This window comes from Antechinus flavipes, chromosome 2 (assembly GCF_016432865.1).
Source record: "Antechinus flavipes isolate AdamAnt ecotype Samford, QLD, Australia chromosome 2, AdamAnt_v2, whole genome shotgun sequence".
Lineage (NCBI taxonomy): Eukaryota > Metazoa > Chordata > Mammalia > Dasyuromorphia > Dasyuridae > Antechinus > Antechinus flavipes.
In genome coordinates, this window is record NC_067399.1 from 511903756 (window position 1) to 511924940 (window position 21185).

Here is a 21185-nt window from a genome sequence, read left to right on the forward strand (position 1 = left end):
CATCAAGGAAAATATGTTGAAAGATGAACTGGTTACAAAGGAAGAAATTAGATGACAAGTTTCAATAGCTCCACTGATCTTACTACAATGTCAAGAAAGTACCCAATATCCAGAACACTGGGTAGCTCTTTTCCACAAATTTCTAGCTTAACCCAACTGATGAGATCACAGATTTTCCTAGGCTTAGATCTGATTACTTAAACCATTCCAATTATGGTGTGATGGTAGTACGCATAAGACATCTGTTAAAAGCTTATTGCTTTCCTTCAATTACATTTAATTAATGCCATTGTTTGACCCATTTCTATATGTGTTTTGCCTATAAATCTTGAGGACAAAATGTTGGCATAATTTAATCTATATTGCTTAGGGCAAAAAATTTTGAGACTGATTATGGTAATGATTGGCCTCTAGGGTGTTACCATATCTTTTGCCATTGTATTTCACCTATTTGAATTAGGATAAGCAGTTTCAACAATATCATCCAAAGATTAATATCTAGTTGCTACCTTCTATCTTATATAATTACTGTTCAATTCTTTCTTATGGTCAACCCATTATTATGGTTCCAAAATTCATTTTATTTTTCTATTTTATCATATATGAACACTGGGTTATGGTAAAAATAATGCTCGTGTTGTTCCCCTTGTGATTAAAAACAGGATTTTAAGGTTAGAAAGGACCTCAACAGCTATCTACTCCAACCTATACACAGACATATTATACCTGTTTATGTAATCATCTAACCTCTGTTTGAAGACATCCAAAGAGACTGAACTCACAACCTCTTATACTGAATTCCACCATTCTTATGTACTCATTCCACTTTCTGTTTTAAGTTTTTCCTGACTTGAAATATATAAATTAATTTAATCCATAGTTTTTGGTGACGCTTTCTGGACTCTAAAAGAACTTATCAGCTAGCACTCCTTCAAATATTTGAACAAAAATGAATGATATATAATTACAATAATCAAGTTTATCCATAAAGTTTTATCTCTTTTCAAAGATTAGGGGTGTAGAATATCATATATACTATCAGACTTAGTTTGCCAGTTAGGTTTGCTAAACTGCCTTTCCTTAATAAAAATAATTCTTTTTTTTTTTTTTTTTTTAATAAAATGGATGAAGCTTCATTAAGAAAGGGACCTATTTGGAAATGAAAAATACTTCTCAAAATTTAAGAAAATTTAAAGGATGAGCACTGAATAGAGGGCCTACAATCTCAGATATGTAAATTAAATCATTATAACTTGCTTGGGACTCAGTTAAACTCATCTATAATCATTAAAATGGGAGCTACAAAACAAAAAGTTAAAAAGTTCGAGAATACTCTTTACTGTTATAGAGGATCAGGAAGGACTTTGTGAATAACACCATAGTATTATGACCCATTCTCTGGTAGCATGAAAAAAGCAGCTTAAAGGTAGGAGAGGAAAAACATGTTTGGGAATAGAGCAGTCAGATTTCGCACTGAATATGTGTTGGAAGTACAATGACAGAAGTATCTTGGGAAATATGTAAATAAATGAGTCAGAGAATCTAACTTCAAATCCTGACAATTACCAATTGGTATGACCTTGGGTCAATTTTCATTGCTAAAATAAGGCCAATTTGGTTTTGGGCTAGGCATCTGCTACAAGAGCTTTGTGGGGTTTTTTTTTTTTCCTCTACTATAGAGGAAGAAAAAGAAGTTAAAGAGTTAAGAGGAAGCATTGAAGCAACTATTTTGTTTTTATTTTCTTTTACACTTAAAAAAAATTTCTCATATATTCAAGGAGAAAAAATAAGCTGCATATAATAGAGCTAAATAGTTTTGTGTATAATTCTCTATTATACAATATAAATAAAGAAATGCTTATCTTATTTGGTGGTGATTAAAAAATTATTTTAAAATATTAAAAATTAAAAATGAAGGAATTGATCCCATCCAGTTCTAAACTCTTGTATGACTAATTTATACCCTTGCCCCAGACAAAATAATCACTTTTTTCAAAGTAGGAGTATTTTCAGATCTATTTGTAGCATGAAAGATGAAGCAGAGATAAGGGAAAAACTAGAATAGTAGCAATAAGAACAAAGAAAAAGGGGGAAGATGTTGTAAGAGCATTATCAACTAGACTTGATTAGATAAGGCGAAAGAAGAATTTTGAAGATTACAAAAATGATGAATAATGATGTCTCAGTCTATACAGCAAATGAATTTGGAATGAGGAGGCATTTTAGAGCAAATAGTTCTGTTTTGGACATATTGAATGTGAAATAGGATACACAGATAGAAAAATCCCACAGGCAACTAGAGATGATGTTACTTCTAAAGAAGGGATCTATACTTATCATTTGGTCTAGTAGTTTTCAAAAAGGTTGGTTCAGTAAGAGGTGGGGGAAGATTCCCAAAACTCCTTTAGGGGACCCATGAGGACAAAACTACTTTTATAATAAAAACTGATATAATCCACATTGCTAAAAGTTTTCTTTTTGGGGGAGTAAGGGGAGAAGTCAGAATTCTTCTGAAATTTCAATCCTGAAGACTTCAATCCAAGTTCCTACCCTTTCAGAGATGGAGAGAAATGGGAGTTGACTTACCCAAAAAGCTACAAAAGACAGAAGTGAAACTTAGAATTCCTGACATTTAATTTACTATAATTTATGCAGCCTACCTAGCCTTAATCATTGAATGGGTAATTACCTCAGTCAAAATAAGAGCTATTAAAAGATCTTAGCTTAAGTCCAAAGTCTCCCACTGCATCCAGAGCCATCCCCAGTTGTCTTCATATGGCCGTTGGATCTGGAGGAAAATGTGTACAGTCCTCGCTCACTTAAATCCAATTCACTTACATATGACAGCACGTGGCATGATCCTCTTTAAGAATGAAAGTCAAACAATAACTACATGTACAGATTCCTTGATCTCACTATTGTGTTAGGAAACCTAATGTTCATAGGGTACACCCTTTTTAACCAGAAGGCAACAGATGAAAAGCATCTATTTTACTAAATTACTGCATCTGTTGAATTTGATTCTTAAAACTACTTTCAGAATAGAAAATTCTTCCCACATCATGCAAGCAACAAACTAGTACTGTTTGTAAATCCTTCACTGAATATACTAACAAAGAAAATTCAAATCTACTGTTAACATTTGTATTAGTTTAACAGTGGGAATTTAAAGGTAATGTTTCACCAGTTATTAATTAGTTGCTGAATTTTTTTTGTAGTTAAAGGTGTAGTATAAGGAATGGGAGGGAGAATTGCTTTTCATTCTAAACTATTTTAGTTTTTTTTTTTTATTTTAGTCTTTCATTTAAAAGAAAAAAAACAAATGCATAACTTTCTAACAAGCTCTTTTCCCCCATACATCCTTCTACATATGGGTTAATTACACAATACTATGGAATTATTGAACTACCTTTATTTTTTTGAATAGAAAAGAAAAGACTAATAGTTAACAAAATTAAGATAAACTACAAGGAAATGTCTGTAAATAGTCTGTAAAAAACTAAAGTACTTAAATTTAACTGAATTGCCTTGGCACAAGTGAAAAAAAAATAAACTCTCTCTAAACAAAGATGCTATAGTTTGAGTTACATTAGAAAAATAAAACATATTTGTATTATTTTAAAAGACACTTATGCTATCTCCTAAGCAGGGACAGACTCTATTCTCAGTGTTCAAAGTCCATTGCTTTGTGAAAACTGTTACCAATTTTTAATTTATATAATTTTATTCATTTGGTATAGCTTTCAAATTACAATTTCTTTTTCTTAATAAAATTCATTTCACCTAAAAAAAAAAAAAAAAAAAGCTAAAATACTGCCTTCTCAAGGCAAAGCAAAGGTATCATGTTGCACATTAGTAGTGCTTTAATCAAGGTCATAAGACACACCTGAGGTTCAAAATCCCACTTCAAGCACTACCTAATTCAAATATGAGAAAAACATTTCAACTTTCTCTTTCCTCAACTGCCTTATCTGCCAGGGATGGAAATAACACCAAGTGACTATCTCACAGAATTGTTTTAAGGAGCCAACAAGATAGTGTATAGTGTATGTAAAAACAATGCAATTCAAAAGCACCATACATGTCAGACTATTATTATTAACTTAAAACTCAATTCATAAAATATTTGCTATTTTAGTTTTTCTTCTAAATCAACTGTTGTCTTTCAATGGACATGTTTGGTAAAGAAGAGAGCTAGATCTCAAGAAGTTGGCAGTGTGACCTCCACGGGGGTCTACCCTACAACCCTACTCTAGAACTACAACTATAGGAGCAAGTCACCAAATTACTAATAGCTTGATAGAAATAATATGTAAGATTTCTTATGGTTGAAAAGAACAAGAAACCAAATGGTAGATAATTGTTTTCAAGATACATTCATGTCATGGGGAAACAAGATCAAAGATAAACAACTTGCCACAATAATATTAATGATTTCAATTATTTCAAATGGTGATTAAGTATTTTGGAACTTTTATTCTTATCCTTTGACCACTTACCTATTAGAGAATTGCATTTAGCCCCTTTATTTCTTTTCATTAAATGTCTAATGTTGATTATCAAATACTTATCCAAAATGTAACAAATTTTTACCATTCAAATACTTCCCCCCTTCCTATGGTACTATGCTTTTGTTGTATAGAAACTTTTTTATTTCATATAATCCAAGGTAACTGTTTTACCTTTCATAACTGTCCCTATCTTTTGCAAACAGGGACATCTCTCAGATCCTATAGCTTTGAATTGCTATAGTATGATCTTTAATATTAAGATCATCTATTTATTTCCAGTATATTGTAGAATGGTATAAAATGCTGGTCTAAGCTAATGTCAGAAGGGTTGTACACACTAGTCCATTATTGATGGATTCTGTATAACCATTCTGGAAATCAATCTGAAATTATGCACTGATATTGATAACTTTGCTGGGTAATTTTCTTCTTTAGATTTAAAAAAATTTATTTGTTGAAAAATAGCTTTCTGTAAAGGAGGATATTAGTAAAAATTCTTGTGATAAAAAGAAAAAATATCAATTAAAATTTGAGAAAAAGAAAAATATATAAAGGAAAGGTGATGGAAAAAGGACTGAAACTAAGAAAATGGTTAAGTATGGCTGAATGGATATAAACTGGGCCCTAGGCCAGTTTCTATTCTATTTCTGATACAGAATGACCTAACAGTTCAGTGCTGTAGGACAAACTACAAAAGGGGCTGAGCCAGATTAAAATGTAATTAGGAAATATTTAATTTACAGTTTTCCAAGTCAATATTGCAGCCCAGGGATACCTTTCTACTTGAGTTTGATTGACACCACTGCTCCAGGCAATTCTAACATTCTAAGTTCTAGAAAAGATATTGATCTGCATTTTTAGAAGTTTACTCATTCAGGCATCTCTAATGTCAATGAAAGAAAAAGTCTAATACCATCATTAAGATAAAAGGCAAACTAATTTGCAAGGTGATAAAGGTATCAACATACTTCTTTAAGGAAAATAAAACCCTCAAATACTAAAAAATGCAAAGTTTTTCTCAACCAAAAAATTAATAGACCAAGTTCCTAGTACCTGGACTACTACTATGCTACTTTTAAGTAGTCAAAAGGATGCTAAATGATCATGAATATGATCTGGAACAACTAGATTCCAAACTGGCAATGCAAACTTTGTTATGAAATAAAAGATACTTAATTGCAAGAAAATTTATCTCTTAACCCATTAACTTTCACTTCTTCTAAAGCAAAGAATTTAATCTATTAATTAAAATAATGGTGTAGGTATTATGTTGCACTTCAAACAATTTGTTTTATTTCCTTTTCTGTAACTGAAGAATAAATATTTAGCCAGAGACCAAATTTCTTCTCACTAGAGCAGTCTATTATGTATGAGGATCCACACATGGTAGAAGGCTTAGTTGCTGCTTGGAGGTACAAATATCATTCTTAGCATATCCACTATTCAAATACCTTTAATAGATAATTCTTGACCTCTTCCTCATACCTTTGTCTTCATAGTTTATATGAATTATCATAATCTGGCCATACCTAGGTTCAACCTATTATTTCTTAAATTCATTGTGTATATTCCATTCATATCTTCTACTGTTTCCTAATTTATATCCTCTATCTTGGTCCATTTCACATGTTAGTCTGGATTTCTACACCAACCCCCATTAGTCCATGAACTCAAGAGATACAGACCTTTGTCATCTTATCTCTTAGTGCTTAATCCAAGTGTTGACTACATATTCCAACTGTGATTATAGCAACTTCGAGTTACTTCTTCCACAAATAACAATTTAAACAATTCTGACTTAGTAACTTTAGTTTTAGGTAAGTGCCTGAGGTATATTCAGAAGTCAGTGTTCCTTTTTCAAGTACTATTTCAGAATACTGTCAATGAGGAAGCATTTAGTTAAGTACCTTAAAAAAATTAAAGGAAGGAGAAAGTAATTGAAGGACTATCGTACTAACATATTCTAATCTCATTTTTACCACTGACTGCATCATTACAGCCTCACTTTGGTTTGATTGTTAATATAAAGATAATATGAATTTACAAGTGAACATACAGTACTACACAAAATCAAGAACACACACCATAGCAATCAATTAAACTGACAGTTTTGGTTTTTCACTTGAAAGCACATCATAGGTAATGACTTTTAAAAATGTTTTGTTTTAGCATCTCAAGAGGCAGATTAATCTAAAAACTTGATTCATTCTTCAGAAGGAGAATAAAACCCATACCTGTCATAATAATCTCGTTGAAAATCATAATCCAGGTCAAAGGAAGAGCTGAAAGACAAATCCCAAAAAAGACTGTCAGTGTGGAGCTGTTACCACAGTATCACAATAGCAGACTGGATGAAATAAGGCCAAAAGACAGCAAATGGCTCAATTCATACTCCTAAATCACTCATACAATCAATCCCTTAAACAAAAGTTTCTTGCCTATAAATGAATTCTTCAAAACTTTGGGGGGAGGAGGTAAAGGGGTTGTTACAATATGCCTTCTCTAGCTAGGGAAAAATTTAGTGAAATGCTAGTTTCAGGTATACATTCAGATAATAAATTAGACCCCAAAAGTCATAGAAATACTTTCACTAGTATTTACCCCCATCTACATTAAAAAATAGTCCTTTACCATTTTCTAAAGAGTTATTTCCTGAAAAGCTAAAGTATAACCCTAATGCTAAGTTTCATTTATACTGCAGACACTAAAATGCTAATGGAAAAAGACTGAAGGAATCATAATTCTTGGGTGTAAAGTAAAAAAGGAGGGTTAGAAAGACATTCTAAGATACATTCAAGCTAATTTGTACCAAAAATAAACATTAAACTTCATTTAGCCCTCCCCCTTCCAGAAAACAGATAGAGAAGAAAATGTCCATGGACGGACGCAATGCATTTATAAATAATAAAGTTCCGGACCTGAGTAGAGGGGACGGAGAAGGGTGTTCTGGTACTGACCCGTACATCTCCGCTGCAGACCGCTTCACACCTGCTTTTCCTCGGTTCACTTTTGGCTCTGCAGCCAGATTAATATCTGAAAAGAATCATAAATCTGAATGATAACTCCATCAAGAGGGTAAAAAATCATCTATTGAGAGAAAAACTTTCTTTCTAAAAGGTAATTTTCTTGGTGGAATCAGTCACTTTCATATACTACCCACAGAGAGCAGCTAGATGACGTTGGAGTCAAGAGGACCCAAGTTCAAATCTGGTCTTACGACAAGTACTACTAATTGTGACCTGGGACAAATCACTCTACTGCCTCACAAAAAAACAAAAAACCACATACAACTCCCAAATTTCTCAATATTATAGTAGTCTTCAAAAGGTATGCATTTACTAAGTAGCTGAATATATATCAGTACTGAACTAATAAGGGGAATATGTAAAAAGGTCTGAACATATAATAATATTATATATCAGTACTGAACTAATAAGGGGAATATGTAAAAAGGTCTGAACATATAATAATATATACAGAAGAGAGATGGTCTTTCTTTCCTTTTATCACACTTCTATCCCTCAATATAGTGCTTTGCACATAGGAGACAATTAAAGCCAAAAATAATTTTAAAAGTAGATTATTCTCTACACCTTTTACCTTTCCTCACTCTGGTACTCAATGATCTTCCTCATCATGGAAGAAAACAAACTGATAAAAAGTAATGCAATATTTTAATGATTTAATGTATAATTATCCACTGGACATATTTTTGTTCTAAAGGAGACCTTTAGATAGATGGTTACATTTAACTGGGGGGAAAAAAAAGGATATCGTTTCAGTTATCATTATGAAACATTTTTGGCCAATAGTGGCTAATCTCTTAAACATAATTGCCTATCTGGAAGGTCAAACACTATGGAGCCTGACTGAGTCTTGAACAGTTTAAAAGTTTATGAGGGGCAGTTAGTTGGTGAAGTAGATAGAGCACCACCCTAAAATGAGGAGTACCTGAGTTCAAATATGTCCTCAATTAGCACTTCTTAGCTGTGTGACCCTGGGCAAGTCACTTAACCCCAATTGCCTACACACACACACACACACACACACACACACACACACACACACACACACACGACAGTTTATTAAGTATACTAATTGCTTAATTAGTTGCTGTCTACCTTCAGACACCATGGTAAAATTTGACTTTAAATAACCTCTTTGATCTAGGTACCAAATATCTTATATTACAGGCAGTCCAGTATAACATGCTGGTAAAAGATCACAATTCTGAGTGCTACCCTCCTCTATTTAAAATAATCTAAATTATATATCTCTATTCTATCACTATCCATTAATACCACCCACATTCAGTCTTTAACACTAAGCAGAATTTAGCTCATCTTTAGTTCAAAATTCAACAATTTTCTAAGCAATAGAGCCCTCCATGGGGAGTCACTATCCAAACAAGAGCAGAGACAGAAAACTGTTTTGTGCAATTTTAAGTATTCTTGTTATATTCTGCATATTGTGAAATTAGAGAAAATTTAACTAACTACAAGAAATAAGTTGGCTCAAATTTTTTTTCTTTACCAAACCATTTGAGATTGTACAACACACAAAATAAATTTACTTTGCTACTTGACCTACTACATATTTTTAAAAAATTTACAAGGATAATCTTTTCCTTCCTCCTCCTACTGACCTAGCATGACCTCAGAGCATTAGATAAATTCACAATGTATACCATACTATTATCACACATAATATTTTTCAATGACTTGCACTAGCAAAAATGGCTATGGGTATGTATAAGTTCCAAGATCAATTAAAAACTTATTAAAACTTACCTAGCACCTGGCCAGCAATCATTCTGCCATCCTCTCCTGCCACAGCAGCACGGGCATTTCGTTCATTAACATACTGAACAAAGGCAAAACCCTTATGAACAGAGCAGCCTACAATCTTGCCATACTTTGAGAAGATGGCCTCAACATCAGTCTTCTTAACAACCAGAGTATTGAGATTCCCAATGAAGACACGGGAGTTCATGGAACGGGGGTCAGTCTTGTTGGTGACATTGCTGGCCATGGTGTTTGATGACAAAAGTCAAACAGCCACAAGCTATCAAATCAGGAAGAAGAAGAGTTATTCAGAAGAACAAGTTAAAAAAAAAAACCCTAAATAACCCTTCCTATCCCAAAGGATGATAACATTTCACTCCTAACCCCAGCAAGTGCTGCCTTAAAAGATTTTAGTAGCAATAAATAGATCAGGAACATTCAAACTAAGTACAGGCCCTGATCATCCCAACATTTCATCAACAGTCTCCTTATTGATATGCCCGCCAAAAAAATAAAAAAACATTGTTCAGATTTTTTTTTTTTGGCTCTTGGGCATTAATTTTTCTCTATTTTAAAGTTCTCAAATGAGTCTGTTTCCCTAAGGTTTTTTTTTTTCCCCTTGCAAATTAGCAACTTATCTATACTCAAACTATCCATTTCTCTTTGTGCTTTCTTTGACCGACAAATGCTAACCTAACCATTTCCTATTGTTTAAAATAGTTCTTAGTATATTCTGCTTTTCTAAATACAGAAACTCTCAGCTCTTATCCCCAAGAAACCCCAGCTTTCCCTCCAGGGATGAATACCCATAATACACCTGAAAGCTATTCATAAGGTAGCATTTGTTCAATTATTAACACCTATTTCTATTTATATACAATCACTTCTAAAACACACTATAGATATCTTATGTAATAATCAGCATGTCCATATCGTCAATTCTTTGTAGAGTTCATTGACTATTTCTTAACCTATCTATATAAATCACCTAGTACACATGTATAGAACTTGATAAATAATTGATGATGATGATGATAAACTAGCTAGCTGAACACTGCATAAATTAAAAGAAAGTAAAACTAAGAAAATAGGAATTCCTTTAAACTAATGATTCCTTTAAGAGTCAACTCCATTCAGTTAATTAGCTGACACTACTAGTAGTCTATACATACATGTTAGCTTTGTACAATTTTGGAACAAAAGTCTATAAATATACTGGATTCTATTCTGTGGTAGATGAGGGAATAGCCATTACATTTAAGAACATTCAAGCCCTTTCCATATTTCTTAACTAAGCCACCTTAGATCCTTAAAATGAACCCTGCTCTATGTGCAGAGCAGTTTACATACAAATTCTTACTTTAGATGTTCAGAAAAACCTCAAATCATTAAATCATTGGGAAAGTATCTGACACTCAATTTAGCTGCCTAAGGCTGCTCCAACAGATTTTAAACAATTGATACCATCATGATACTAATACTGTTTTAAATAGTCAGCTTCATAAACTTTTATCCCCTCCCTTCTAAGTTTTCTTATTCAAAAACACTCTATTCTAATTTAGTTTCATCAGTTCAGCATATTAGATGACCTTCATAAATGTTTACAAAAATGGTAACTCAACTACTTCGATAGAAGAGAAATAAGATTAAGTCTCTACATTAAAAATAAACAACAAAAAAAAAAAAAATCAACAACAAAATACTAATGCAAGCCTTACTAAAAAACAAACAAACAAAACACTAATACAAGCCTTACTAAGAGGTAGATTTGCTAGCCTGCTATCATTCAATCCTGAGTGGGGACAGGAGCTTCCTTAAGTAAAGCCACCACCAAGAACTCACAACTACTCTCTTACACAAAAAAACTACATGAGGCAATGGAAGCAGAAAAGTGAGATCTTTTATCAGAATATATCTAGGACCAACAGGTTCTCCTTTTCTTTCCCAATTACACCTTCAATATTCTATGGTAAAATATAAAATAGCATTCCCAAAAAAATAACTTGAAAATATAATCCACTAAATCCTATCAATCACAACATAAACTTGTAGTTAACAAAAATTGAGGACTAAAGCATGGTTCACAAAAATCTCAAAATAAACAGTAAATGAAGTATTTAATGCAACACCATTTAAAAGTAGGTTAGCTCCTTAAAAGTAAGTATTATTTCATTATAATTTGTATCCCCTTTCCCAACAGCTAGCACTGAGTAGATGTTCAATAACTGCTTCTAAGATTTGAGTATCTTAAAATAAAATAGTAACTGAAAATTTAAATTAGAATGACTCTCAAACTGGATCAAAATTCATTTAAAAAAAAAAAAATCTCGTCAAAGACAGTGATATAATTTCAGGCTTGGTGCACTGTCCCTAAAGAAACTAAGAAATTTTCCCTATCTCAACGATCTGCCCCGCATCTCTCTTCACAATTCCCAGAAGCAAATGAATCAAAATTATCTTCCATTTGTGTTCCTGGAGACCCCCAAAATAGTGCCATTCATTACCTTCTGAGATTGCCCTAAGAAAGCCATCAAGGCAATCTATAACCTCAATTTCCCTAAATTCTAGAATTGCAATGGGAATCACTGAATTTTAAGAATAGGATAGAAAATAGTTCTCAACAGCCTATAAATCACGAGGTATACCTTTTTTCAAAGTGATATATAAGAACAAATGGGAGACTACTGAAAGACACTACCAGTCAACACGATGAAATATGCAGAGCACCATATAACCACACATCAAACTGAAACTACAAAATTAAAGTAATTCTTTAAAAACTTTGACATTTAAAAATTTATTGAAAATTAAAAAAAAAATTTTAAATATTTTAAAAATTTGAAATATAAGCAAACTTATAAATTTTAATTTACATAATTCAGGAACACACTTTATTGTATAAAGTAAGCCACAGAATATTTAAGAATTGAGGAAATGGGCTGGCTCTGGTCAAGTACTAAGTAAAATATTCTAATTTAATTATTCACAACCATTTCTTAGGTTTGATGCTCAAAGTTTATTTTAATAGGAGTCCTAAGAAAAAGACTGAAATGTGAAAATGGAAAGGGGAAATGGTTAGGATCATTTATAAAGTCCTTGTTAATGTATTCCAACAGCCACACTTCACATGGGGGAAATTATTGCAAATTATTCCTTAACAATGTTTAACTAAAATTTACCTTTTCATCCAGAGTAATTTAGCAGTTTCTGCCTGGAAGAAGGAAAACTGGATAGTTCCTTTAATTTGTGTCAGCACTGTTGTTATAAATATACATGGAAAATAAGGCAACATCATCAAAAATAAAAAAATAAAATCACTGTTTGCTCCCTATTTGTGTTTTTTAGTGAACACTATCACGGACTGGGGGAAAAAACTCAAGGCCTATCATTAACAGTACCATAAGATTTCAATTACTCACAACATTCAAGAAAAATGTCAGGCTTAATTATCAGATTACATAAGTTTAAGTTCCAAAACATTGCTAATTAAACAGCTTTAATACAAATCTTTCAAAAATGTCATGTCTTGTGCAAAAATGTTTGTGGGAGCCCTTTTTGTAGCGACAAGAAACTGGAAACTAAATGAATGCCCATTAGTTGGAGAATGGTTGGATAAGATATGGTATATGAATGCTACGGAATATGATTATTCCTTAAGAAATTATAAGGAGGATGATGTCAGAAAAGCCTGGAGAGACATACATGAATTGATGCCAAGTGATGTGAGAACCTGATCATTAGATGATCAATTCTAAGGGATGTGGCTCTCTTCAACAATGACATGATTCAAATCAGTTTCAATGGTCTTGTGACTAAGAGAGCCATTTGCACCCAGAGAAGAAGAGGCCTGGGGGACTGAGTGTGGATTACAACATAGTATTTTCACTTTTTGTTGTTTGCTTCCATTGTCTGTCTTTTCTCTTTTTTCCCCTTTTGATCTGATTTTTCTTGTGCAGCATGATAATTGTGGAAATATGTATAGAAGAAATGCACATGTTTAACACATATTGGATTACTTGTCATCTAGGGGAAGCGGTAGGGAGTAAGGGAGAGGCTAACAATTTGGAACACAAGGTTTTGCAAGGGTGAATGTTGAAAATTAGCTATTCATATGTTTTGAAAATAAAAAGCTTTTAACAAAAAAAAGTCATGTCTCATTGACTTCAATACAATATACTGAACACAATTTAATATTTTCTTGATGACTCAGGACCCATCATTATAAGCTATTTTTTTTTTTTTGTGCAAAATCCTTACAAGATATAGGACTATTAAACATTGCCCCTAAAATCGCTGTTTACTTCATTTTTTGCCCTTCACTGTGAGGCAGTGACATCTGTGTGCATCAACCAATATACTTTCCTATTTCTAGAGTATAAGAATAAGAAAACAATATTAACCCTTTAGATGCAACATACTGAGAACTCTCCTTTGAGACAAATAAATGAAATATATATTAAAAATTATACTCCTTTTTTCCCTTTTATGTGTGAAGATACAAAAGAAACTGAGTTGTAATCAATCCATTATTTTGAACACTGAATGTAACTCCTCTCTAAAGGAAATATGTCCTGAATAATCTTTAAAGTTCTCCTATGACTATTCAGACAAAGAGAGAAAGACAGAGGGGGAAGGGGGAGAGAGGGAGGAAGAAGAGGGAAGAATGAGGGGGAGGGGGAGAAAGAGAGAGAGAGAGAAATTAAAAGAGAAGGGTTACATTTATTAAGAAAATCTTCAAGTTGTCTCCATTAAGTTCCTTAAAGGAATGATTTTTCTGTCTCCAGGACTTAGCAAATTATTTCTCATTTGCCTAATAAATACTGGTTAACTTATTTTCCTTAGAGACTATTTGTTCTCTACGTCACTCAGTCATTTCTTCCCTATTTGTTCCAATTTGTCATTTATGATAAATCCAGATCATAAGCCCTCCCTCTCCATATGTAGTCACCAATAGAATGGAGAATGTTCCTTGTGGTCAGAGACTGTCTAGTTTATTTGTATTCCCAGAGTTAAGTACACAGCAAATTTAATAAAATAAATAATAAATGATTAATAATAAATTTAACAAATCCCTTTTCACCTTTGTGAAACAAGTTAGGAAAAGCAACAACTTCTGGCTGGGGCTAATCTTGGTTATTAACAACATTTTTTTTTTTTCCCATCACATGCAACATCTTACAGCAAATGTCTTTAAAATAAAGCTCACTGAAAAGGATTCAAAATCCTTTAGCAAAATGTACATTTGTCATGAAAGAAATTCAATTCAAACTACAAATCAAAGACTGACTCTGATGATAAGCTTTTTAAGGTACACATATTGGCTAATGACACTACAGCTAGGATATTGCAGCCATCTCTTATATGGGATACAGTACTGAAAAATTTGTTTTAACTAACCATACTTAAAAAAAAAAAAAAAAAAAAAAAAAAAAAACTTACGGTGCATATGCAGACAGACAAGCCAGGGAACTTTTAGCATTACTTCTAACAGTAATAAAAAAGGAACGTCAGTGAATTGCCCAAAGGAAAATGGGAATTGATTGATGGGCAAAAATAGGCTAAAGAACAAATACAAAAACTGAATCATGGGCTATAAGCTGCTTTAAAAGCATCAGAGCCATAAATACAGAACAGGAATGACAGTTGAATAAAAAAAATTAACAGAAATAGACTACAGATTGATGTGTTTTCGTTAAAGTCTCTAGCATAATAAATCTCCAAAATTTATGGAGACATGGACCAGAATTACAATATGAGAATTTATGGATAAAACCTTTACCACCCACATTGATTAGTAGACCATAGATACATGCAAGTATTTGTTTGGTTTTTTTTTTTAATTTTTATAATGCAATTAATTTCAAAAGGACCAGCTAGGAAACATTAAATAGTAAATACATTTGGGGGGAGGGGCAAAGATTAGACATATAAATTATGTTATAAAAATTAAGTTTTAGAATAGGAATAGGATAATGGCTCACAGCTAAAATCCAAGCAATAATGCCGTAAGATATGGTGAGCCTAAGGATATGTGTACACACCTATCACATGCTTATAGGAACAGTAAATGATAGCTACTATATTCCTTGGCAAATGGCTATGTCCCATGTAATTTCATCCTTATAGGAAAGATTTTACCTTTTCCAAAGCTTTCAAAAGTCATCATAAAAACCATAATTCAAGAAAATCTAGGTTGGGGGTTAAGGTAAAGGGAGATAGGAAAAATTATAACTGAACAAACTGCAACATTTGGTCTAAGGAAATAATACTAGGTATCTCCAAATATATGTGGTCTATGAAACAAGACATTTAACTGTATAGTTAGAAGGCAAAGGCATCCTGTTGCTGGGAATAACAGCATTTGGCTTCAAATCTCAATCTGCAATTTTTACCAGAGCACTGATGAAGTCACATTACTTCCTTAAGCTTCACTGCCATAAATAAAAAGAAATATCACTTTAGCATTACTACGTGCCATGACACTACTATAACATAGCTGATTAAAGTTCTTTATAAAACCTTGAGCAATAGAAATTTAATTAAATTAGAATTAATTAAATTTAATTAGAACCAGTGGGTATTAATTAATAAGTTCTGTAAACTACAATTTTCTATAATCAGAAGTGACCAAAAATAGAATTGTTTTGTCTTACAAGGTTTTAAGTTCCTTGTTATTGGAAGTGTTTTAAGAGAAGTTAAAGAAATGTGTAGATGGAATTATACAAAGTGAGAACTAAGATTACATATTTGCTAAAGCCAATTCTTTGAATTATGGCCTATGAATGTAATAGAATACTAGTGTTCTATATGAAATGACGAACAGGCAGATTTCAGAAGACAAAGTCTTTTGCAAACATTTATATGACCTGATGCTGAGTGAAGTGAGAAGAATCAGGGAAACATCATACATAACTATAGCAAGATTATGTGGTGATCAATTGTGATGGACTTGGGGTGCAAAAAGCCGTCCACATCCAGAGATAGAACTTTGAAGACTGAATGTACAATGAAGTATAGTATTTTGTTTGCTTTTTCTTTTTCTTCTCTTTTGGTCTGATTTTTCTTGTATAACAAATATGGAAATATGTTCAAAAGGACTGTATGTGTTTAACCAGTATCAGATTGTTTGTTGTCTTAGGGAGGGGGAAAGTTAGGAAAGGGAGAAACATTTGGAACACAACATCTTACAAAAATGAATGTTGTAAACTATATATTGTATCAGATCCGTTACATAGTATATTTCGTAATAGGCTCATGAGTTTTAAGGACAGTAAGTCATCTTTTATCAAAAATTCTGGAATGAAAGTATATGATAGGATGGGCAATGAATCTTCAGAGGAGAAAATTCCTACCTATACTACTTACTATCTAGGTGTGAGCCTCAATTTCTGTTTCTTTAAAAAAAAAGGGGGGGGGGGGAGAGGAAGGCATAAGATAAGAATTTGATCTAAATAACTTTAGTTTCCTTGCAGCATGAAATCTACTACCCTTGTTTCCAAAAAGTTCTAGAATTCAAGTCTTCCCAGATAATCAAGAGGAACAATCTGAACATGTTCAAATTACTTTTATCATATAAATTCTGAATTTTAAAAAGTAGTTGACTAAGAAATTAAGTATCTAAAAAGAGAATATTTGCAAACTTCAGTGAAGTAAATGCCACACTACCTGAATTCTTCAAGATCTATGCTAAGTACTGGAAATACTAACCTCCCTTTCCTTCTCTTTTTCCCATTCCTTCTGAGGAAGACAACATGAAAACTATATACAAAAACCAGATATATCTAGGTTATAATGAAAATTATCAAAGGGAAAGGACTGGCATTAATGCCAACTGAGAAAGGCTTCCTGTATAATAGATTATTCTTATTAGTTATGCCTCAAAGGATGTCAGAGAATACACATGGTAAAATGGAGAGGTACAGGCAAGCCAGTGAAAATGCCCAGAGAAGCAACATATGGATACTGAGAAGAGGCAAGAGACTGATATCATTGCAGTGAAAAGGATTAGGGCAGGCATAAGGTATATTAATATTGTAAAAGGTAGGAGAACGCCTACTGCAAGACGTTAAAAGCCAATGAGGATTTCACATTTGATCTTAAAAGTGAAAGGAAGTCACTAGAGTTTACTCAACAAGGGTATATGATCAGATCTGTACTTTAGAAAGATCACTTTTGACAGATAATTGGAGAATTGTACTGGAATAGGCAGGGAGACAAACCAGAAGACTATATAGTCCAGAAATACATTTATTAGAACATGAACTAGACAGGAGCATATACCTTTTCATTATCTATGAGGTATATCGAAGGTAACTAATGACAGGATTTAGCTAATTTTAAGATAAAGGGATGATGAAAAGAAATTAATTGGTTATGAAACCTAGATTGTAAATTTATGAGACAGAGTATAGAAATACCTTTTGACAGTAATAAGAGAAATCAAAAGGGATTAATCAGACTTGGACAAGTCATGTTTCAAGATGTTTATATAATACTCAGTTTTGAGATGCTAAATAGTCAGAAGAGTGAAAATCAGGAACACTAAAGATCCAAGAATCATCTACATAAAGTTGAATTCCATGTGAGCTGATAGGATCTAAAAGATGGGAAAAAATTTGACAAAAAAAGATCATAAGGTGAAACTGAAAACAGAGCCCTGTGGGGATGCTCCCAGTTAGTAGATGTGACCCAGATCAAGATCCAGCAAAAATCAGGAAGGAATGGTCAAAAATGCAGGAAATGAAGTGCCACAAATCTTACAAGTATCAAAGAGAAGAGACTTATCAAGTTTCAAAGGATACAGAGGACAAAAAAGAGAAAAGGCCATTAAATCTGACAGTTTGCTAAGTTTAAAGATAAATTTCAGTTGAATAATAATTAACAGAATTAAAGAGAATGAGAAAAGTACATAGAGCTCAATTGCATACAACCATGTCAGGAAGTTTCACCATAAAAGGAAAAAAATTCATAATATGAAAAACCATCAAGAATGGATGAATCAAAAACTTTTTTTTTTGAAGATGGGGCAATATGGAAGTATCCAATATAAAACAGGGAAGAAAATGAAAACTACTGAGTAGAAATAATTTGCTATAGTAGTTTGCCTTATTAAGTTCCACCTCAAGCCAGTTCCAATGTGAAGACAGCCATCTGTACCCAGAGAGGAAAATGGGGAGTGTGGATCAGAATTGCATTATTTTCATTCTTTTTGTTTGCTTGCATTTTGTTTTCTTTCTCTTTTTTTCCTTTTTGATCAGATTTTCATTGTGCAGCTTAATTGTGCAAATATGTATAGAAGAACTGCACATGTTTAACATATATTAGATTACTTGCCATTTAAGGGAGGGATTATTTTCACCTGTGTCTTAGTGAATCAATTTAGAAGGTGTAATAATTGCCTTTCTGTACTAAGTAACAGTTTCTGATAGGATAGGGGGGCAATGGATTTAAGAGAATGTAGAGTTGAACTGGTTTACTAAAAGGTTAAGACGGGGAAGGAAATTACAGAGGCAATAGATGGGCAAAGTTCAAATATGGCCACAGACACAACACTTCTTAGCTGTGTGACCCTGGCCAAGTAATTGCTTTGCAAAAAATAAAAATAAAAAGCAAATAAATATATAGCCAGTTCAAGAGGTGATAGGCTGAAGGATATAGGAATCAAGAGTTTTGAGGTTGAAAGGAAAAGAGTCTGGTGGGTAATAAAGACAATAGCAACCAGAATCTTAACTGACTATTCAATAAAAATTAAATAAACCTTCAAGAAGAAATGTTACTGAGTGATAAGACACACAAGTGTGCAGGACTGGAAAATATGGACTGTGAAGCCATGTCACCAGGAAGCAGCAAGGTCTCATTAAATGAAAAATGAAAAGGAAAATACTTAAGATCAAAAGCTAGTTTGTCCCATATGCAGTGTGCATTCCAGAAACCACTGGGGCAAGAGAGGGAGGGAGGTGGGGCAGAGGGCAAGAGAGCCTTTAAAATGGGACATCGAGTTAAATAATGAGGGAATAGAAATGAGAGCAAGATTGGTGGACAACTAAGAATCAGTTTTGAATAAAGGTAGCTAGAAGTGCAAAATTACTGGGATGGGCAGAAAGTGATGATTAGGTAGGTAAACAGGGAATTGCAGAAATGGCTAATAACATAAGACAGAAAATTTCAGTGGCAGGATGGCTAGTTCAGTGTGGTTCTACCATACAAATTTCTTTTAATATGTTTTTAAGAAAATGTATTTGTTTTAACTCTTTTTCAAGTTATTCTGAATACAATTTGTATAATGCAATGGATAGGTTTTGAAGTCTTTGAGGAGCTGGATTCATATCCCACTTGTCTCTATTTTCTGTGTGACCTGGGGGAAGTCATTTCTGTTAGCCTAAGTTTCCTCATTTGTATATAAGGGATTGTAAGCTTATATCACTTTTGAGGTCTTTTTCAGCTCTACATCTATGATGTTCTGAAAATTCTAGGAATGTTAATAACATATTCTCAATTATTAGATGCAAACTTAAAAGCCCATGCCAGTCAAAGATAACTGATCAATACCCAAAGTATAAACAGAGTCCAAAACAACTTTCTCAGCCTTTTCTAGTTTTTCAGTTACAAAGTTTTTATCTTACTATAGAAAAGAGTTTGCAAGCATTTAAAGTACCTACGTGCCAGGAATTAAGGATACAACAATTACAAAAGTGTCTGTCATTGAGGAACTTACTTTTCTACTTGGGGAATCCAAAAGGGTTTAATAATATTAGTAGATCAGGATTTCAGAGCTTGGTAACCAGGTACAAACAAGATATATATTCATTAAGTGGGAGATAACCAAGAAGGAAGGCACTCATGGATTACAAACTGGACTACTTAAGCAAAAAAGAAAAGATGAAAACAAGAACCTTCTTAAGATCATATTTCTAATGAAAACATGACAATATTTTTTCTCCACTTTAGATTCCCACAAGCTAGCATTTCTCATTTGTCTTATTCCAAAAAATTAGCAGAAAGCATACACAGTAACATGATTTCTAACAGCTTTTTCAAATTTTTACAATTAAAAAATACTTGCAAAACAAATGACTTTCCTTAGACAATAACTTATACAATGCATCTTGGATTTCCAATACTTTCACTTGGACATAAAGTTTCCCCCACATTTATTTCTATATACTATCTAGTGAAAAAATTTGATCAAAATATCAAAATACCTGGTTTCTTACTTTGTAAGTCAGAAGTACGTGCTAAAAAATATCTACACTGGAAAATGTTAAGTTAAAAAAACAAAACAAAAAACAGAAAACCTAATCTGTTCTCCAAACCAGAAGTACAGAGCTCAGCATCAAAGTCACTAGGTAATAAAAACATAAGCTACAATAAAGTAAAGTAAAAATACTAAATAGATTTCAATCATGATTGGCCTTCTTCTTTGGTAAGAGGAAGGAAAAGGGCAGTGGTAGTATCTGCAAGTATTAATTTACCTGTGGTATTTTATGTATATTTTTTGCCCAGTGACTGAACTGATACACAACAATTTTTTAAAACTATCAATATTTATTTTCACTTGAAAACCAGAAGACAAAAGTTGTTCCTAAATGAAAAGATAACTCAAGAAGTTGGTATCATGCACCCTAAGGCAACATAGTTTTCCATTTCATGGAAACCTTTTAACAATTTTGAAAATATTTGCAGATTAATACATCTACATTTGTTATAGGAATTATCAAGATCTGACATAAACCTCTAAATTAAGTCACGATACCTTGATTTCAATGCAAAGGTGAGCACATGGAAAGACTATACTTTCTGTTAATCTGTTAATAATATATATATATATATATATATATGTGTGTATATATATATATATATATATAATATATATACATATACACACAAATAA

At 32.6% G+C, this 21185-nt stretch overlaps 1 protein-coding gene across 7 annotated transcripts in view; it reads right to left on the reverse strand.

The window, feature by feature from the left end:
• The window catches only part of HNRNPC (heterogeneous nuclear ribonucleoprotein C), a 42586-nt gene that overhangs the window by 9637 nt on the left and 11764 nt on the right, over positions 1 to 21185 (reverse strand). For 5 of the 7 annotated variants that reach the window (XM_051980404.1, XM_051980405.1, XM_051980401.1 and 2 more), the window contains 3 exons: positions 9302 to 9575; positions 7430 to 7544; positions 6746 to 6793 (listed from right to left, as the gene is read on the reverse strand). In XM_051980404.1, the coding sequence (XP_051836364.1) occupies positions 6746 to 6793; positions 7430 to 7544; positions 9302 to 9542 (404 nt within the window). In that variant the 5' untranslated portion in view covers positions 9543 to 9575. The remainder of the gene's footprint in view (positions 1 to 6745; positions 6794 to 7429; positions 7545 to 9301; positions 9576 to 21185) is intronic. The other 2 variants (XM_051980407.1, XM_051980406.1) reach the window with 1 other exon arrangement.